The sequence below is a fragment of the Atta colombica genome, unplaced genomic scaffold (assembly GCF_001594045.1).
Source record: "Atta colombica isolate Treedump-2 unplaced genomic scaffold, Acol1.0 scaffold315, whole genome shotgun sequence".
NCBI classification, from domain to species: Eukaryota; Metazoa; Arthropoda; class Insecta; order Hymenoptera; family Formicidae; genus Atta; species Atta colombica.
The window spans coordinates 37711-57827 of record NW_017259421.1 but is presented as its reverse complement, the minus strand read 5'-3'; the positions used below and the strand labels follow the sequence as shown (position 1 = coordinate 57827).

At 33.8% G+C, this 20117-nt stretch overlaps 1 protein-coding gene across 1 annotated transcript in view; it reads left to right on the top strand.

Annotated features, from left to right (window-relative positions):
* The window catches only part of LOC108690345 (spondin-2), a 172581-nt gene extending 152719 nt beyond the window's left edge, over window positions 1-19862 (top strand). Inside the window, exons 5-7 of the mRNA XM_018197591.1 lie at window positions 2148-2320; window positions 16883-17295; window positions 18731-19862. Of these exons, the coding sequence (XP_018053080.1) occupies window positions 2148-2320; window positions 16883-17295; window positions 18731-18939 (795 nt within the window). The 3' untranslated portion in view covers window positions 18940-19862. The remainder of the gene's footprint in view (window positions 1-2147; window positions 2321-16882; window positions 17296-18730) is intronic.
* The last annotated feature ends 255 nt before the right edge of the window (window positions 19863-20117 follow it).

The following is a 20117-nucleotide window of genomic DNA, read 5'->3' as shown; positions in this document are numbered from 1 at the left end:
GAGAAATAACATTTACGTAACGTGCTACCCAGTTTGCGTCTACCTTATTGATTTACCTCTCTATCCGCATCCTGAATAGAATCAACGCTACCGTCGTGGGGATTTTACGAAATAATTACCGAAACATGATTAGAAGCTATCGCTCGACGCACGACATTTAATTAGACAATAATTAACGCTTGCTTCAATTTCAAAGTCCTCAACACAGGCAAGCAGATAAAGTTGAAATATATCATCAATACAACGACCTCGGCAAAATGAATATGAAAAAAAAAATATTATTTATTTATTCGTTCGATTATTTTATATGAACATTAAGAATATTATTATATAGTATCTCAAGAAAAAGATACATCAAAAAGTAAGTATGTACATATTTTAGAATTTTATAAAAAAATTGTCAAATAAAAAAACGATATAATTGTTCTTGGTAACATAAATTCAATAAAATATTTATCTATCGAATAAAATATGTCCAATGATTAAAATGAATATCATTTAAAAAGCAACTAGATTATAAATTCTTTTAATATCCATTCGATACACACTTCTTTGATATCCACACAAAATAAAAGATTTGTTATTTTTTATTCTATACTTATTACTGTTATAACTTTTATTAATCAAAAGAAAATCGATATATTATTAATTTATCTTTATAAAACAAACCTGATGATAAACTCCATTAAGAACAAATGACCGATATTAACAGAAACGTGAATAAAAATGTCCCAAAGTGCTCGTTAGCAGAATATGTAGTTTCCTTTTATTAATGTTGTATTTCAATTAATGTTATGGTTAAATACAAAATAATCGAAAGGTTAATCGAAAGCTTAATGTATTTCAGTAAATTTTAGTTAAATACAAAACAGTCTATTCACACGCCTGCAAAATGCCGTTTTTCTGCAGTGAATTAAGTGCAGGAGTTCGTCGTTCCGAAAATTCCAGCGAAAAATAAAAACGAGTTGGAGACTAAAGGGCAAACGGAGAAAAACGGTGGAGTGTTGCCCGGCAAAGCACCATAAAGTCTCATTGGCTTTAATTCGGTCGTACCCCGCTGGCCACTGGGGGTGATTAATCGTAACGTTACTGCAACAAAAGCACCTTACCACCAATCATTCCGTACGATGCTTAGAAAGAAAGTCGAGACAATGTTGCTTAATACGTTTTCACCTAATTGGTTGTATTTGTCTTACTAGAAAAAACTATAAATTGAATATTTTATAAAATGCATGCATATAATTTATTTTTAAAAATAATTATTATAGTTATTAAAAATATTCTATAAAATTATATATTATGTGTTTTTGTCAAGATATTTTTAGTCGAAAAAGATTCTCAGTCTAATTCTGGATAACTATTACAAATATCTGTATTCCCATTTATTAAAATTCATCGTAAAGGAAAGGAAGGGCTTTCGGTTTATGGCGATGAAAAATTCAGTTACTTTTAAAAGGAAAGGAAGAAGGTCGGTCAATGTTTAATCTTTAAATAGAACAGGATGTACATTCTTATGCCTCCTGTTGTATCTCTTATTAAATCTTGGAAGTTCTTAAGACCTGTTTTTAATTTTTTATTAAGTCCACTTCAAATTGCTGAAAGAATCTGTAGATGAAAGTGCATCCGAACCATTTCTGTATATAAAAATTACGATGTTTCTTATTAGTTTAAAGCACAAATACAGTAATGTTTATCTTTAAAAAATTGCACTTAATTAAGTTAATTAATTCAATTCCGACAAGAGTTATGTATATCTATGCCTGAGAATGGGACAAATATGTGAAAACGTATAAAATAATTTTTATAATTTATAAAATCGGAAAAGCTTCGGACTTTATATATGTATACTGTAATAAATATCACAGATATTCGGAAATGAAGTGTTCCTCTTAAATCCGCTTACCGGTGTTTAAAAGCGCAAAGTGTATTATCATCCCTCGAACATAATCCACATACCGTGCACATGCAGGTCAAGTGAAACGAAATGAAACGTTTATGAATTCTCGAAGAGCACGTTTATTTCCCTTCATGAATATGCATGTTTCTCAATATTTTGCAGTGCAGAAAACTGGTGACATATATATGTTCTTTTTTTATTCGGTATCGAACTTCTGATTGAAAGCGTTCTCGCTGTGTTGCTGTTTCAGCTGCGCGAGTACACCCTGACCGAATCGTATCACGAAGACGAAGTCGAGGTGGAATTCGTCAGCAATGACAATCTGCAAGCGAACAGCGAGGCTCCCAGAGGAATCGATCCGAACAGGGACCTAAATGAAGCCATAGCCGAAGAACGAAGGGAAATGGACACTCAGAAATACAGGTACGTTTCCTCCACTCCGACCTTTTTCGTTTTGTTTTTCCACTTACTCGAACTTTTTACTTTGTTTTTTGTGAACTTCCGACAATGAAAAGTCGCGCTTTTTACTGCGTTTTTGGACTTTTACTGCGTTTAAATGGACTTTAAAATCAAAGAATTATCCTTTTTTTCTTTCTTTTTATACACTCGCATTTTGGATTCCGTTATTGAATTGATTCAAATTTGGATGAGTTAATCAAATCAGTTGAGAAATATTAAAAAGGAAATTAATTAAAGAAAATTTAGTTAGTTATCTTTATTGAAACATAGAATATTGATGTCATGTATATATTAATGAAAAATATAAATACAGTGGATATGAAATAATTCCAAATAAAAGAGGGAAAAAGACAGAAAGAGAAGAAAGCAGTCACTAAATAAAAAGCAGTAAATAAATAATATTCACTTCCAAAGCGTTTTTATTAATTCAATAGATGCCACATCCTCGCAATAATCTTACAATAAATGATGTAGTGGCTCTTTCGTATTTTTTTTCTCTCGTATCTTCTAAAAACACTTTTGTTCGACACGAGATAAACGAAAATATCTATCTCATAAACTTATGGTTCATAAGTCCGAAAATTCCAAAGTTCGAATCAATTCGTTAAACCCAGCTACCTAATACTTTCTCTTCAAGTTTTAATTCAAGTTTCCTTCGAGATGTCACCCAGAGGCGAAGCTCTCCGATAAACTCAAAGCTATAGAATAGATAGTAAACGTCTTCTTCTGGATGATGAGAGAAGATCGCATAAGTAAATATATATTCAGCAGACGCATTTGCGTCAAGCATGTTCCATCTTAGAGAAATTACGATCATATGACATGTCTATATATCATTGAATTTTAAAAATGACATTATTCTATCGCATATATATTACTATTTTTTCCTTGAAGAAAAGAAAGCAAATATCTGCGTAGAAAATTATAAAGTATCATGATGACAGAATGATATGCAACGATCAATTTTCTCGTAACATGAATGCGCACTGCTGTCAGATAGTTGTCGAGAGTAAGTCTACGCGAGTATATAATAAAAATAATACTCAAGAAGAAAGAGAGTTCATACTTTAGAATTTAGATAATGACTGTTGTATTGATTATTATTATTTGTACTGAATATTGATTATTATGAGTAATGCTCTTTTAAATGTTCTTTTAAATACTTGCTCGATTTTAAATCATTTGTGAAATGTAAAATCTGATATGAAAAGAAAATAAAACAAATTACAGTGGTAATATTATAAATGCTAAAAAATAACATTCTAAAAATTATAATAAATTTTTTCCAACTTAAAATGCACTACCTTGCATTTTGCAATTTACATGCAACACAGTTCACAAAAACTTTTCCATTGCAATGACCAATACTGTCACTTACCAAAGTATTGACCTTTCCTCTCGGGACGCTCTTACTTTCCTCTGACTTTATGAAAGGTCTTGTGACTAGATCCATCCAGCCTTTTACCACTCTCTTTTATAACACGAACTCGGATCGTTCTTCTGTGCCTTCCAGCAGTGCCCCTTCATGCCCTTACGAGATTTCTCGTCTGTCCCTCTAACATGCACCTTCTCGCTCCATTTCTCTCTTTAACTTTTACGATGGAGAACTCGGAGCGGAGGATTGCATGAAGATCGCGAGTCTTCTTCTCACGATGTCGTCCTTACTCGACACTCGGAAAAATCGCCAGACTTACTCCGTGACATTTGACAATTCCATATGACATTTACGCGATAATAGAACGAAAATGTCCTGCTATGCCTTTAGAAGGAAACTCATCCGTTGAAAACACGACTTTCCACTTTCTCCATATCGCCCTGACAACATTTTTCAAGTTTCTTCAATTAGCCCTAATAAAATTACTTACATTTTATTCTTAATACACACGCGCGGCAAAGTGCAAACTGTGAATTACTGTTAACACCGTTTGTCCCAATTGCACGGGAATAAAAGTTTAAAAAGAATTTATAGGCAAGTTTTAAACCACTTTCTTACGTAGAAATAAAATGTTTATGTAGAAATAAAATTTTCGAATCCGAAATAAAATCTCTCATTTAAGAGATCATAAAATAACAAATGATCATCATATTAATATTACCAATTCAAGATAAAATTTATATAATTAAATGGCTTGTTAAAGTTCAATTTAATAATGTACGTAGTTTTAATAATAAATACTATACTATTTTAATTAAAATATAATTAATCTAATTATAACAATTATAATTAGCGCTTTCTTTAAAATTCTTATAAAAATTAAAAATCAAAATTACTTTCCAAAACGGAACTAATTATACGTATATAAATAACTGTAATTTTTTGTATATATAATCATTTTTCGTCATTTTTCTTTTATAGGAATTGATATATATAAAAAATGTAATTTACTTCAAAAAGAAAAGTTAATTGATGGTCACAGAATGTATATTGTACGCGACGAAAGTAATATTCTCTTTCGTTTTGTTTATTAATATTGAACGGAAAAGCCAACCGAAGTCACCCCCGAGCTATAAATGCAATTTATCGCAAAACGTAGTCAGATTGGTTATGATGCAACCGACATTGATTATCAATAACGATATTATGCATTTGTAGAAGTCGTATAATCCTCATTTGTTTGTACCAATTTAAACACAAATTTATTACTTTATTATGATATTACGTATATATATATATATATATATATATATATATGATCTTGCGTCTTATTATAGTTGTACTCTCAAATATATTTCGCAGGGAAATGCCCTATGAGACCTCGACTTTATAATTATTTATCGACTATCACCGAGATAACTTCCATCGGACTTTTATCATAATTAAAAATAAATTATCGGAAATTATAAAAAAAAATTTTCAATAATTTAATTAATGCAATCAAGAAATTAATATTCACATACACATAATTCATATATAACATAAATAATTTAGTGTTGGGTATATATACTGATTTCTTTGTACAAGAGGCTTCACTATCATGTACAGGATGCGTCACCAAAATCCGGAACAATTTCTTCAAACAAAATAGTTTTAATGAAAAATTAAATATTACGAAAAATCTTTTTTATGACACTTGGGAGATCCCTGTAGAGCACAATTATTCGATATCCTTCACTAATTTGAATGATTCTATTCTCAGTCTGAAGCGTTCACACGCACGTAGCGCTACCCATGCCGACCTGCTTCAATAGCGGTCCTTACGGACGTCACATTAGGATGCCGAGATTTGTTTGTGACCTTTTCAATTATGCTCCATGTGTAATAGTCCAAAGAATTTAAATCTGGACTGTTAGAAGGCCAAAATGGGAGTCGAGGCGAGCAACTTGGCTTGTCCTGGCAGTCTCAGAGAGCATCTTTAATGTGTACGATTTGTATCGAAAATCCTTCTCGGCAATTCGATTGTTGGCTCGCGTACACCAACAATAGATGCTAATTTTTGCAACGATTGTTCTGGGTCATCCGAAATCAGCGCTTGAGCTCTTTCAACGACCTCGCGGTACGTTCTTTCGAGTGACTCTTTCTCGCTGACATACTGGAACCTTCGTTGGACTCTTCTAAAGCCGTATATTTTGCCACAAATAAATGATTTATCTCAGGTATCCAAAGAATTATTTCCGTTGCTGAGCGCCTAGCGCGAAGGCCTTCGATGATCGCAACTCTTCAATTATATTCCGTATTTAATTTCAACATCGCAGCAATTTTGAGAATATGACTGTTTACTAGAAGCATCAGGCTTTCTCGAATGCCAACAACAACCTCTGACGGAGGCACAATATAGCGGAAAATTTAAATTGAAATTTGTCCGAATTTTGGTGATGCATCTTATTTATGTAATTAATACATGTATATTCTGAGAATTAATGATAGTTGAAATCCTTGAAATATGAAAATCTTAATATGAAAACATTGAGGTCACGATAATTTTCAAGTTATAAACGATCAAAGTTAGCTAATGATATCACGTATAAAGTTTGCAAGTAAGGTCCATAACTGCTTTTACAGACGTATGATTTACCATTTTATAAATTCATCATTTATTTCTACAAAAAATTTTTCTATCTTACGTTCATATATTATGTGCTCTATAACAATTACATGATATTGATAACTCATTAAGTAAATTTTAAATATGTATTACATAGATAACCCATTTATAAAAACCTAGAGCAATGTAGTACAACAAACTTTTTTTATTACTCTTTTCACATTTTATAAAATAAATTGATCTGTATATAAATATTTCAAATGATATAAAACCAAATTAACAATAGATGAATGAATTAAACGAGATTATAATTTTCCTCTGTTCCATAATATTAATTTATTTTTATAATACGAATTATATCTACATATTTTATTTCGATCTTCATCAGCCAAGTGGAGATATGAACATCACAAAAAAATTTGAATAAAAATTTTACACTTGAATAATGTCATCATTTTACTTGTTACAATTTTATTTTATTAGTTTCTTTTTTCCTTGTTATAATATCTACAGAATTAATGTCTAGAAAAATCAATTCGAGTAAACAGTAAAAATTATTAAATATATCTAATGTAAATTCTCTAATAATTTATTACAATCAATATATGTTTAAATGCAATTATGGACTTAAATTCAAGTTCAATACAAATTAATAATAAGCTAATTTTAATCGCGCTCTTACCATTTGAAAATTAAAATAACTTCGATACTTTCGCCGCGTGCGCATTGAATTTTATAGCTTTGATTAATCAATCACCGATACGATGCATAACAGTGTGTGAAGCTGACGTCTCACTTGAAAACTCATTAAATATTGAGAGTTCTGAGTTTATTTTCAATAGTTTTACAGTTCTAGGATAGGATAAATAAATAGTTACGGCATTAAAGCAGAGAAAATTCAAAACGAGACGCCAGATTTACACAGCACTAACTTTGTCTAAAGAAGATTCTAGTTCTTTATAGGATTTGAAAAGATACATAGTTTTATAGAGAGTTCTGACGCCTAACATTGTTATTTTGATTTTTAAACATTTTTTTTCCATAAAAAATGATCTTAACGAGAACGAAGATAAGACCCAATATGATTTTCAAGAGTTTTGTTAATTTTATGATACTTTTCGTATAGTTTTGAATGTATTCGCTTTCCGAAAAGTTCTAATCATTTTAACTATTTATCAATTTTTTAAACAATGTTTAACGCCATGAAAGATATTTTTAAGGAGACATATATTCATTTTTTAAACAATTTTTATTACCGGAGAAAAGCATTTCAGGATATATGTGTGAGACGCTGATCGGTTTTCGACAGTCCTGCAAAATATATGGTACTTATCGTTCTGAATGTATTCTAACGCTTTCCGAAGATTTCTGATGACATAAATTATTTGTTAATTGTTTAAAAAATTAACTTTCGCAGAAGACTGTCAGAAATTGGCCAGAATTTCATACATATACCCTGAAAGGCGCATTTCTAGGGAGATAAAAATTGTTTGAAAAATTAACAAATAATTTATATCATTAGAAATCTTCGGAAAGCGTTAAGATACATTCAGAACTACATGATACCATCGATCTCACAGTATTATCGGAAATCGGCTAGCATCTCACATGTATCCTAATTAGCGCCCCTCTACGTAACGAAAGTGCTTAACGTAATATGTGATTATTCCTCACGTTTAAAGCACAATTAAGGAAATTTTCATCATAAACAATGTTTCCAATCAGCATAAGACTCCATCGTCTAACATTAGCATGCATTCAAGCTATTATTTTTCAACGCGATTATTTTTATTTTCATATATTTATTTTTCTCTTTATTTCTCTATATACTCACACTAGTTGAATTTTAAAAACTCAAATGTGCGATAAAAGCTTCTCAATAGCCAAATGGCTTTTTCATATTGTATCCGGAGCAGTCAGACGCATACACATATTAACATCTGATAGCTGATTACAATACTACTTTTCGCGGATGTCACTGATTCGCGACAATTTTTACGATACGTACAGTATCCGGCAGTTCGCTGTAATATCCGGCCGGAGCTTGCGGTAATATCAGGCCGACGGAAAACATCGACACTATACGACAGCAAGAAACATACGAGAGGAGCCTGAAAATAACGTTATAACGCGCCACTCCCTGTTATATCATCTCCTACATTTTATACTTGTTTTACTTTTGCCGGGACGGACATGCTGGGCGAGATTTTCATGACCTCCAATTTCGATCAAGCTGTCTTACGAAATTGGGAAAATAGAGGGGACATTTTCTCGTAAAGCCAATCGAACGTCGTACGAAATATTACAGATGGCGAAAAAATATTTATCTATATAAGAAAAACAGCGACTCCAAAAAGATATTGTGTTAAAAAAAAAGACACTAGAGACAATTTTTATATTAAATTACATGTTTATCAGATTATCGTTTTCTTATAATGTGTCATTAGTTGCTGTTATATCTTTGCTATTGTATCTCTTATTAACGTATATTACAATTATAATTATATTAATATGTTCAAGCCAATTCCAATCTATAATTTGCCAAATGTGATCGCACATATTTTAATTAATCATACTATTAATAAAAATCCCATTTATGTTGTTTTTTATCTAATTCCGAAATCAGGAAAATTATATCATAAAATTCAAACTGACAATCAAAAGGAAATAATAACGACACTTTTTTATTCTTCTAACTATAATACATAGAATGTATTCAAATCACTAGATATTACGTTCAAGAAAAATTGATTCTGTCATTCAAAAAAAGTGAAAGATACCTTTAGTAGTTCAAGGCACCATGCATTCTTCGTGCCTCTTTTTTTATATCTATAAAACGAAAACACGATAATTTATGTATTAACCGGTCAAAGTCGGTACAGAAGATCAACGCCTCGGAGGGCGATCGAATCGATACACACGATCAGCAGCTGATCGCGTGCACTTTGCGTGAAGACCGACCGCGTTCGCTTTATAGGCCTCTCGTATCCTTATCCGTCCAATATCCGGCTGACGCGTTTGGCTCCGCCAAGATCGATAAAGCTTACGTTCGATGACACTCGAGATCGATCTGTGTAGCCCGCCCGTTCCTTTCCGCGCGCCGAGCCAATCTCTTCGGAACGTTACCGCAGATTCGATTCCATTCAACGCTATCTGGCCACTCGGCAAGGAGCGATCATCGTTTCTGGTAATTGCTATTGTGCCTTCGAGGCTGTCGCAGATACTGCTGCTGTCCTAGTTTGGGATGAGACCCTCCGATCTTTCTATTTTCCTGCTCTTCGTCTTAATAGATTAAATCTTACGACCGAAGCATCGTGGTCATTTCCTAGTTCGGGACTCGTGGACAAAGGTCGTTTCACTAGAACAACGCGGCCACAATAATGTTATATGTCATTACTGAAACAGCCATTGAGCTGATTTCTTCGAGAAACGTAATCAGATATTAATTTTGCGAAAAGTTTGTCGATATAATAAATAAAATTGTATACTTCCTCCTGCTGTATCTTTGTAGGATTGTTATTGAAAATTATAGAGAATTAATGTTTATTTTGTAGAAATGATATTTCTGTTCTTCTATTTTATTAAACTTTATTTGATATACATATTTGATGTACAATAGTGTTATTTAAAAAATAATGACAAATATCTTTCTGCAATTATGCATATTCACACACAAATTGATTTTGGATATTCCAAAATGTAACATCGATACGTAACAGTAACTGCGTATTAGTGATAAAAGCTAAATCTCGTTCAGCAATTTCAATTTAGCTAAAAATTTTTACGCCCGAAACCACATATTGTGCGCTTTTTGGTATAGTGTATTCACGTTATTATATTATATTCTTTTCATGAAAACAACTTGTAACTGTTTCGATAAAAATTTCCATTAATAGCACGTTTTTTTCTCTCTTCGACATCAATATTTTATAATATTTTGTGAAACAAATCACAAATAGGTATAATATCAATAGATATGACTACACAAATAAACAAATTAATAGTTTAACAAATTGTTGATGGCGCGAGAAAATAGAGTAAAATAGATTAAAAATAAAAACAATGCTACGCTTTTACGCATGCATTCAATTTCACATATGATGGCCATTAAAATATACAAATAATATATAAAATAAAATAAAAAGGAAAAAATATGCTTCATCATTCGTATTATTTCAACGAGAAAACATTTTTTCGCCTATTGTATCATTATATTTATTTGTTAAATGCTAGAAACGTGTGTCAGAATTAACATTATAGTAAACTCAATATTGTCATAATGAACTCAATTGCAAGCGTATTCGAATTTAAGCTACAAACGCTGAGTAAAACATTATAACAAAAGATTATTTTGCTTAAGTTAAATCTTCAACCAATAAGTGACGATTTTTCGTCAAAAATCTGTCAAGTTATATTATGCAAACTTGTCAAAAGCAACGTTAAACTCAACGGTTATCATATCATGTGGGTGAATTTTTGTGTATGAAAAGAAAGAGATCGAGAGAAGCAAAATCTGTTGTATTATGAGATCAACAATGCGAAAAGCTATATATAGATTTGAAGTCGAAAACAGCATTTTTCGCGTTATTGTTCCTCTAGTTTTCTTACGAAGCAGAAAAGATTCGAAATCCCAGGATCAGTATCATTCCGTATAACAATATAACAGTATCATATCATACTATAAGAATGTAATACTATCAGTGAAATCACTTAATTTAGAAGTAATTGAACGAATTGAGAATGAAGCTTACCAAACGTTTAAAGAATAATATACGTTTATCACGCATTGAAATATCGTGACACTTTAGATTCCCACGAACTCAATAATGCTAAACTCATATGTGCGTTTACGCCTTTAGCGCAATCATAAAGTTAATTAGCGGAGAATGATAGCCGCATACAGACCGCAAAAGGCATGTACGACCGCATAAATCCCCATTGCACCGATGTGGTGATGCCATTTGTGAACTGGCATACGGCACGTTCCAATGAATTTACTGCGATAAACGGAGAGTGAATGTAACAAGAAGTAACTATAACGAACGACGTGCCTAGGCGGTATCGCCCGTTGCATCCCTTTTGCCTCTTACCTTCGCCAACGATACGGAGAGTCGCGAACACGCGGCAATCGTAATGCGCCCGGTAATTTATTTTCCGCCACCGGCAATTTATTTTCACGCGCGCATTTTTCAGCGGCGCACGCGAGGTCAAAAAAACTAAACTAAAATTCGTTCGCCCAAGATGCTCGTTTCGTCCGAAAGATAGCCTGCCTCTGCGTATCTTAATCTATCAATGTCCAATAATGTGCTGAAATATCTACAACGATATCGCAACGAATAATTCTGTCTCCCTTTTCTCGAAGGTGCGATTTTCAATTAAACACACATGTATGTACATCTACATGTATGTTGTTGTACATACATGTGCGTGTGTGACAGCTTCCTCCTCCATTGTCCATAATCCTCCGAAAGGATGATGACTTTTATCATCTGCCTGTGGTGTGCACACTAATTGTACACAGTCATAAGGCACCTACAGTTCAACATCGATTTCGAACAACAATTTTGTTTATTATAGAAATGCACATGACAAGTATACTCTCGGTGGTTTGCCATTGCCTGCCGAGAGGAGCTACGAGCATACGAAAATTTTTCGGTTCTGCCTGGGATTGAACCCCAGGATTTCTGGCATAGCAATCTCGTACGCTGCCTGCTATGCCATGCTCGCACTCAAGTGTGTGTGACATGATGTTCTCTAAAACATTTTTTCCATATCTCGCACGAGCTCTGTGATAATCCGCGCGAACGGACTCACGAAACAACCTGCATAATCCAAAATGTAAATGCTATTACTGTCGTAATGTTGGAAAATCTCCACCATACTTTCCACTCATATTGAGCAATATTATGTATCTCTTGAATATTCCCGGAAACTCGAGTTGCTCTTTTTTCTGGTCTTGATTGCACTTCGGATTTTCCCGAGTTATACAACGAGCAAAAACGCGAATTATTAATTTATAGCGAAATAATCCAAACGAACTGAAAATAAATTATTCGCAGAAAAAAACTTGTTACGAAATTCGCAATACCGCAATTTATGTTTCATGCCCGGTTAAAAAAATATATCGGCGAAAACAACGGTTTATAAAATAATGCATATTATGCATATCGCGAACAAATACGTAACGAGGTACAATGAAACTAAAATTCAGAACCAACAACGAAATAACATGCATTAACGCTCAAAATCCCCCTGTCGTCAAATGCAAGTGCATTAGCGCGCAATTAATTCACCGACATCCATTGTATCGCGTTCTCCCGCGTATTAAGTCCATCGCTTGTAAATTCCAACAAGCACGACGTTAAAATAAATCACTGCGTCGTTAATATTGCGATCGACATCCTCATAAGAGCGCAAATTACCGTGATGATGGCGTTTACATATTATCATCATTATCAAGAGCCTGGCTTGCTTGACAAAACTTAAGAACACACGTATTATAACTTTTCCTTTATCACCACGGTTATAAAATGACTACGATTTTGTATGGAGTCTAACGACTCACAATACGTTTTAGCACCCGCGATAACGGAGCAACTTCAAACCAAGTTATTTTGGATCTACTGAGGCGCGATGGCAACAAATATGTTCTTTTCTCACCTAAAGAATGGAAATCGATATAAAGCAAGCGGCAATAAAGGGACCCTCAAACAAGCGGATATATATTATCGTTCGGAAAATGAAACGGCTTATAGGAATTTGTATTTCTTTTTTTTTATTGTTGGCTTTGATTTTAAGAAATTAAATGCACTTTTGATCGGAAATATATTAGCTAATTTCTGCTAATTTCTTTTAAAAAAATTGATTAGAGAAGTTATATCTCAGCTTTCCGCAAAAGATGTTCTCTTGTTACGAAGTAAGGTAATAACGCTCGAAGACAATTTCCTGTGCTTCTCCCACGCCCATAACTATACTGATTGCCAACAACTATATACTGTTTACCCTACTTCGCCAAACTTCCTGTAGACGCGCAACGTGACCATAATCGACATAGACGATGTCATTACACGAACCCGGTAGAGTATAATGAAGATCGAGTTGAAAATGTCGTCGATTAGATCCAAATATAGTTCTATTTCCTTTCAATTGTAAAATTCCATGAGTTGTTCCACATCTCAGGCACGACGATTGATTGAATTGTTAACATTGGATGTTTAATCGAACGCAACTCGGAAATATTCGCAGTGTTAAAACGATAAATTTTCCGTTCGCAATCAAGTAGCAAGTTTCGCAAAGATTAAATAAGGTTCGTGCGTTCATTTAGGTTTTTTGGTTAATAGCATAGAATAATGGTAGGTCAGTTTAATTAAAAAGTTATGGCGACCTATAAGCTCGGTTCTTAGCTTAGCGGCCAACCGCTCAGAACTTCCTAGAGGAATATTAAAGCGTAGGAAAAAGTAAACTTATACCAGATCTGCATACATGCAAATTATCGCAGAAAATACGATTATGCTAAACATGCTGCGCCGGCATATTTTTAATACCAATGAGACTATCAGTATTACACACGACTTATATAGGATTACGTTCGGGTAATCGTCGTAATTATTAACAAAATATTCTTGATAAATAACTTATGAAAGCGTACGGAATTATTTTATCTTATCTATCTGTTTGCTGCAAGTGGATCGATGAAATTTGTAATTAGAGGATAACTGAGATAATTAGACAATTTTAGTCTCGTAGCTTTGCCACGAACTGATGTGTACCGATTGCATATGCATTGCCTACATATTGCAAAGCATAATTGTTTAATTGGGTCACAAATTATAATCGGAATTCGTAATAACATACTTAAACGGAATTTTCTAATCGATTGCATTCGGAATTGCAAATTTTCGTTGCGAATTGTAGTAATTGAATCGCAAATATCACGGACCAGTAATGCCAGTTCTGTCTGCACCGAGAGACGTAGTTTCCTGTATCGAATGAGAATAAACGTTCTCGATGAAATCTCGTTGCGGCGCGAATACATGAAGAACGACTTCTCTACGACTGACAGAATCGTGAGAGAAAAAAAAAAGAGAAAGAAAAAGGGAAAGAGAAGTACGATGAATTTCTCCCTGTGTGAAACGCAAGTTTTGGAACTGCTGTCCAACAACCCCTTGATTCTGTCTCTCTTATGTGTACCACATGCCAACCGTAAATCAATTCTCGAAATTGTTTTCGCGCGTCCACACGCCACCAGTCAGCTAAATTCGATTCATTGAAGCGCACGTACCGGAGAGAACTACGGCGACCACTCGTAGAGACGATTCATAACAAGAATCGATTTTCCCTCAACGAATTCGTTACGAAAATCGAAAAAGTACCTTAGGTAAGATTGTCTAATCGGAACACTATCCCAAATGCGCTAACGAATAACAATGAATCTTCAGATATTAAAATGAATTGCCACACTGAAAAAAATTTACTAAATCTTAATACATATTTCCTTGAATAATACTAAGCAAACATTTATTTATAGTGAATAAATACTTATTCAATAAAAAAATAATAGTTGAATCAAATTAATGGTTTTTGTAAGAAATAAATATATTTACATTTAGTAAATATTTACTTAGAATTATTCAAAAAATGAATATTTATTAAAATTATTAAAATTATTTTTTTTCAGAAATTGAATATTTAAATAATAATATTTAAATAATATATGTATATGTTCGATTTAATTTGATATCTTGAAAACTATTAAAATTAGATGAAAAATTAAAAAAGCTTCTTTAATAGGATTATTCTAAGATAATTTTTTTTTGTGTTATAGAACTTCCTTTCCAAACTCATTCCCTATAAACTTTTAAGAAGGAAAAGAATAGTAGAATTTTTCAAATGTAAATCTCCGAAAAATGGCACTTAATAGATCCCGAAGAAACGAGTCTAATGACCTATAATATTTAAGGTCTTCAATATTATATTATTATATCTGCAATGAATTTTTGAAAATTGTCTCGAGAGAGTATCGATTTCTGTTCGATCAATCTGTCCATGTTGATATCTCGGAAACTATTAAAGTTAGACGAAAAATTGAAAAAGCTCCTTCAATGGGATTACTTTGAGATTATTTTTAGTTTGATGGAACTCGTCCTCTATGAAATTTTCTGAAAGGGAGAAAGGATTCTCAAATTTTTTGATGAGTTTTCATCCAATACTTTCCCTAGACGATTTTTTAAAATTCATTGCGGTCATAGCATTGAAGATAAACTCTTAATATCATAGTTTTTTCGTTTTTTCAGATATCAAGTGCTATTTTTGTTAGAAATTTACATTTGAAAAATTCTAGTACTTTTTCCTTCTTTAAAATTTCACAGGAGATATATATGATTCCATCACACTAAAAATCATTTTAAAGTAATCCTGTTGAAGGAATTTTTTTAATGTTTCATGTATAACTTTAACAGTTTCATAGATATCGACAGATTAAATCGAATCTTTTATAATAATTAATATAATATACATACCACAAAAAAATATAAAGTAATATACGTACGTTAGTAAGTTCCTTACTATTCTTCGCTCTAAATCTGAATGTTTATTGTCATACTTTAAAATGTGACTAATCTAAAATATGATATATATTTATAACAGCGCTCTTTTATAACATTTCAATCGTGAATATTTTTTCTCGAATAAATGTTGTTTTTCACGAAGACCACATTAACATACAGTCGTTATATGCAAATTTATCTCATTTATTCATTTGCCATTATAATTGAAGCATAAGTTGTATCGTTGCTGTAATTGTATTGGTTGAATTAATTTGTCGACAAATCGACTATATGAGCATGGACCATTTTTGTTATTTACGAGTTAGCGAATTTTATTGTCCTGGGAATAATTAATTAACAACTTCATCTCGCGATGCGCAGGCATTACTCCGGCTTTATACAAGTAATGCATACATGTTCAGCAAATGGGGTCCGACAAGTTCAGAGCGCCACTAATACCTGGCCAGTTCCATTTAGTAATTGCTACCTAACACGCTCGTCCAACTTATTACTGTCTAGATGCTGTCTACACTGTGGCGTTCCGCTGCACCACATTGACCGGCATGTATATTCATCGAGTATTGATTGCGAGTGTATGGACGGAACAGTAATGGAAATTCCATCGATTCGTGTTAAAGCATTCGATACGTTCGATCCATCAAAATACGCGCATCGAAACAAGAACAATTGTATTCGAATGACATTAACATAACCAATGATATTAATGTTAATAATCATGGAGAACACACTGCGTGAAATTATCGCATACAGCGGTATACCTTCAATTGCACCGCAGTTAATTACAGAAGTTTCGAAAATTTCGTGAATTTCAAATCTTTGAATTTCACGGTCCTTTAACTAAATTCTCAATTTCCTTTATTTTAATTAACTAATTTATATTCTCTGCTATTCTAATTTAGACTCTTTACTTTTGTCTGAAAACATTCGCACTTCCTCAATTTTCCTCTCAATCTCATCTTTTAATTCTCTGATAATAGATATTGGAGTACGACCGGCAGCGGCCAACAAATCGTGACGGACATCCCGCGAGACAACAAGGCGGCGATCATCAACAGCATCGCCACGTCGTACTCTCTGCAGAGACCGAGGTATACCGCGACCGCGATACCGCGAACATCGAAAATCGTCCTCGATGGTAAAACGAGGTACAGCGAGACAGGGAAGTCCGACTGGCCGTATTATCAAACGTATAGGCAAACAGCGGAGACGCAGAAAGCGCAAATCTATGAGGACATCCAGAGGAAGATTGCCAACGTATCGGACGTTTTGAATACACGAGTAACGGGCTACTTATTCGCGAACAACGTGACCAACTCGATGGATCAGCGTCAGCATAGATTCAGGATGAAACATCACGGATTGACATCTAAAGGCAAACGAATTAGAACACGTAAGTATAACACAAATTTTCATATGATCTGATATTTTGATCTTAAGTTTTGTTATTTCTAAGTTTTATATTTTTAATAATAATAAAATATAATTAATAATATAATATATTACTTATATATTTTTTCACCTATAAGTTATGAAAACAATGATCCTCATCGGATCCATTATTGGATTTGAAAGTCTGTTTTCATTCTTGTGTGCGTGCGTGCGTGCGTGCGTGCGTGCGTGCGTGCGTGCGTGCGTGCGTGCGTGCGTGCGTGCGTGCGTGCGTGCGTGCGTGCGTGTGTGTGCGTGTGCGTGTGTGTGTGTGTGTGCGCGCACTAAACTGCACTGAACTTTCTTTTTCGCTTTCATCAAATATCAAACAAATAGATCATACCACTTTAAGTTCTAAAACACTAGTACAATACACTAGATTAAAAAAAAATAGACCTTTGAACGTAGCATTATCGGATTCGAGCGTAACATTATCCGATTCTATTTAATTAATTTAGAATAATATTATCTTGCAAAGCCGGCTTCTGTTCGCGTAGCAAAATATAGTGAGATGATATAATATATGAATAATGTAACAAGCGATACTTTATATCGCTGACGCTATCGCTCGATAGCTATCTTGTTGCTCTTCACTAAACTGGCGAATGATTATACGGACATAATTCAAAATATTTTTCGAAACCTTCGTAGAACCTTTGCTTTTGCTATCTAATCGAGCCTCTAATTAACTCTTTAAACGATACGATGCACGGAAGGTCCGGACAAACCCTCGGTGAAGTTTTTTATTGACGATAGCTAATGCAAAAGCCGAGCGCCCTCAATAGCCATATTTCCCGCGTAAATGATCAAAGCACGCTTCCGCACTCTTCCTCTCCCGCTCGCGCTCTTTCCCGTCTCATCCATTCACGTTGTCGTCCACTCTGTACTCTCCTCTCTCGCATTTGCCCACTATTCCGATTTCCGTTTATTTCATCGATGTAGATTTTTCTTGTGCGAAATTCTTACATACATTGTTCAAGCTGATAATAATTATCAGATTACAAATCCGTTTATTAAATGATAAATTAATATCGATAACTATTGTGATTCATCCGACTAAATTTAATTTCGCATTTCAATTCAGCTGCTAAATCCAAAAAAAAAAAAAAATCGGAACAATCTAAATTGAATTTTCAAATTTTTAACTAATTGTAAACTAGATTATCTCAAATAATAAAAATACATTTCACAGTCCTCGAAAGAATTTATATTTTTTTAAATTTTGTAAAGGATTATTTGAGGAAAATTTAAATGTAGAAAATTTCCTCGATTTTCATTGCGGTCACCTATTCCACGAAGATCGTGGTTATCTACCTCGAGAATTTCCCTGCACGTTACGAGATTAGACATGAACTCGCTCATCCGCTCGAGCGGAATAATTGCATTCGTGATTTCAGGTGCACCGAGAGATTGCAAGGTCGGCGAATGGGGCCCGTGGAGCGCGTGTAGTCGCAGCTGCGGGGTAGGCGAGACACAGAGGACGCGGAAAATCACGATAAAGCCGCGTCGGGGTGGCGCACCGTGTCCGCCGTTGAAGGAGACCAAGTGGTGTGGTAGCGTCAATCCGTGCTCGGAGAGTAAGCCGATCATCGACTATCATTGGTAGTCATCGTCCGCGTCGGTCCCCTTCCACGAACACGTGTACCAAAGTGACTCGCTCACGGACGAAAGGTCGTGTAAGCCAAAGACGGGCAAGACGAGCGAGGAGTGACTTATGCGAGAAATGCACGCTGGGACGCGAATATGATTAAATAATTCAATGAATGGAAAATGATACAGGCTAGAGAAGAGTATCTTTTTTATATATCTCTCTCAGTAGTCACCGCAACATGACTAGACGTGTATTTATGGGACATACCATGTGTCCCATTTAGAAAACGTAACATCTGCGTGATTTGACAATATGCGTTACACGAAAACAATATCTGATTCATAAACAATATCTGATATTTTAAGATAAAAGAATTAGTAACTGTTGCAGCGATTACATTTGGCATCGGACGATAATACCGTATGCATTTACACAGATGACTGTAATGATCATGCATGACGTAATTTCACGTAATCCCGTTGCTATTAAATCCTGTTTGATATAATGAGTGGCCGTGATGAGAAAGAGCGTCGAGTCATATAATCGAACGATATAATATATTTCATTACAATTAGTATTCGCAGCCATTACATATTTTGGCAAACAAGCGGAGAAGCATTATCACATATATACAGCTGCTTTATTTTATTCGCTTGTATTTATTGTCGTTTGATGTCACGTTCGTCGAGCGATACATATACATATAGATATGTATCGCTCGGACCGCGAATTGAAAACACAAAGATTGCCAAAGAGAAATTCGAATAGCTGACTCGCGTCGTATCGCGTTTCCGCGTGTATCACTAAAATGCGTTTGAGGCTCGATTTTCACTCCGAGCGCACGGCGTTTCGATCTTTTTTGTTTTTCAGAATAATTGAACAATCGGCATTGTTTATCGAATTTGTTACAGCAAAAATGTTATAGTAAAAAAAACAAAAAAAAGGCTAAAAAAAGTAACATGTATCTATTTAAAATATCTATTTTGCAAGTCGAATTATAGAATTCTATCTCACGATGATTCATAATCAACTGCAAATTTTATGACAATGATAAAATTAACCAAATATATTTTAAACATACATCTTCAAAAATATCAAAGAGATTTAAATTCCCTTAATTTAACATATATATATTTTTATATGATATATCTTTATTGGAAATTAAGTTCCCGACTTTATTCAAAAGCGGGTTT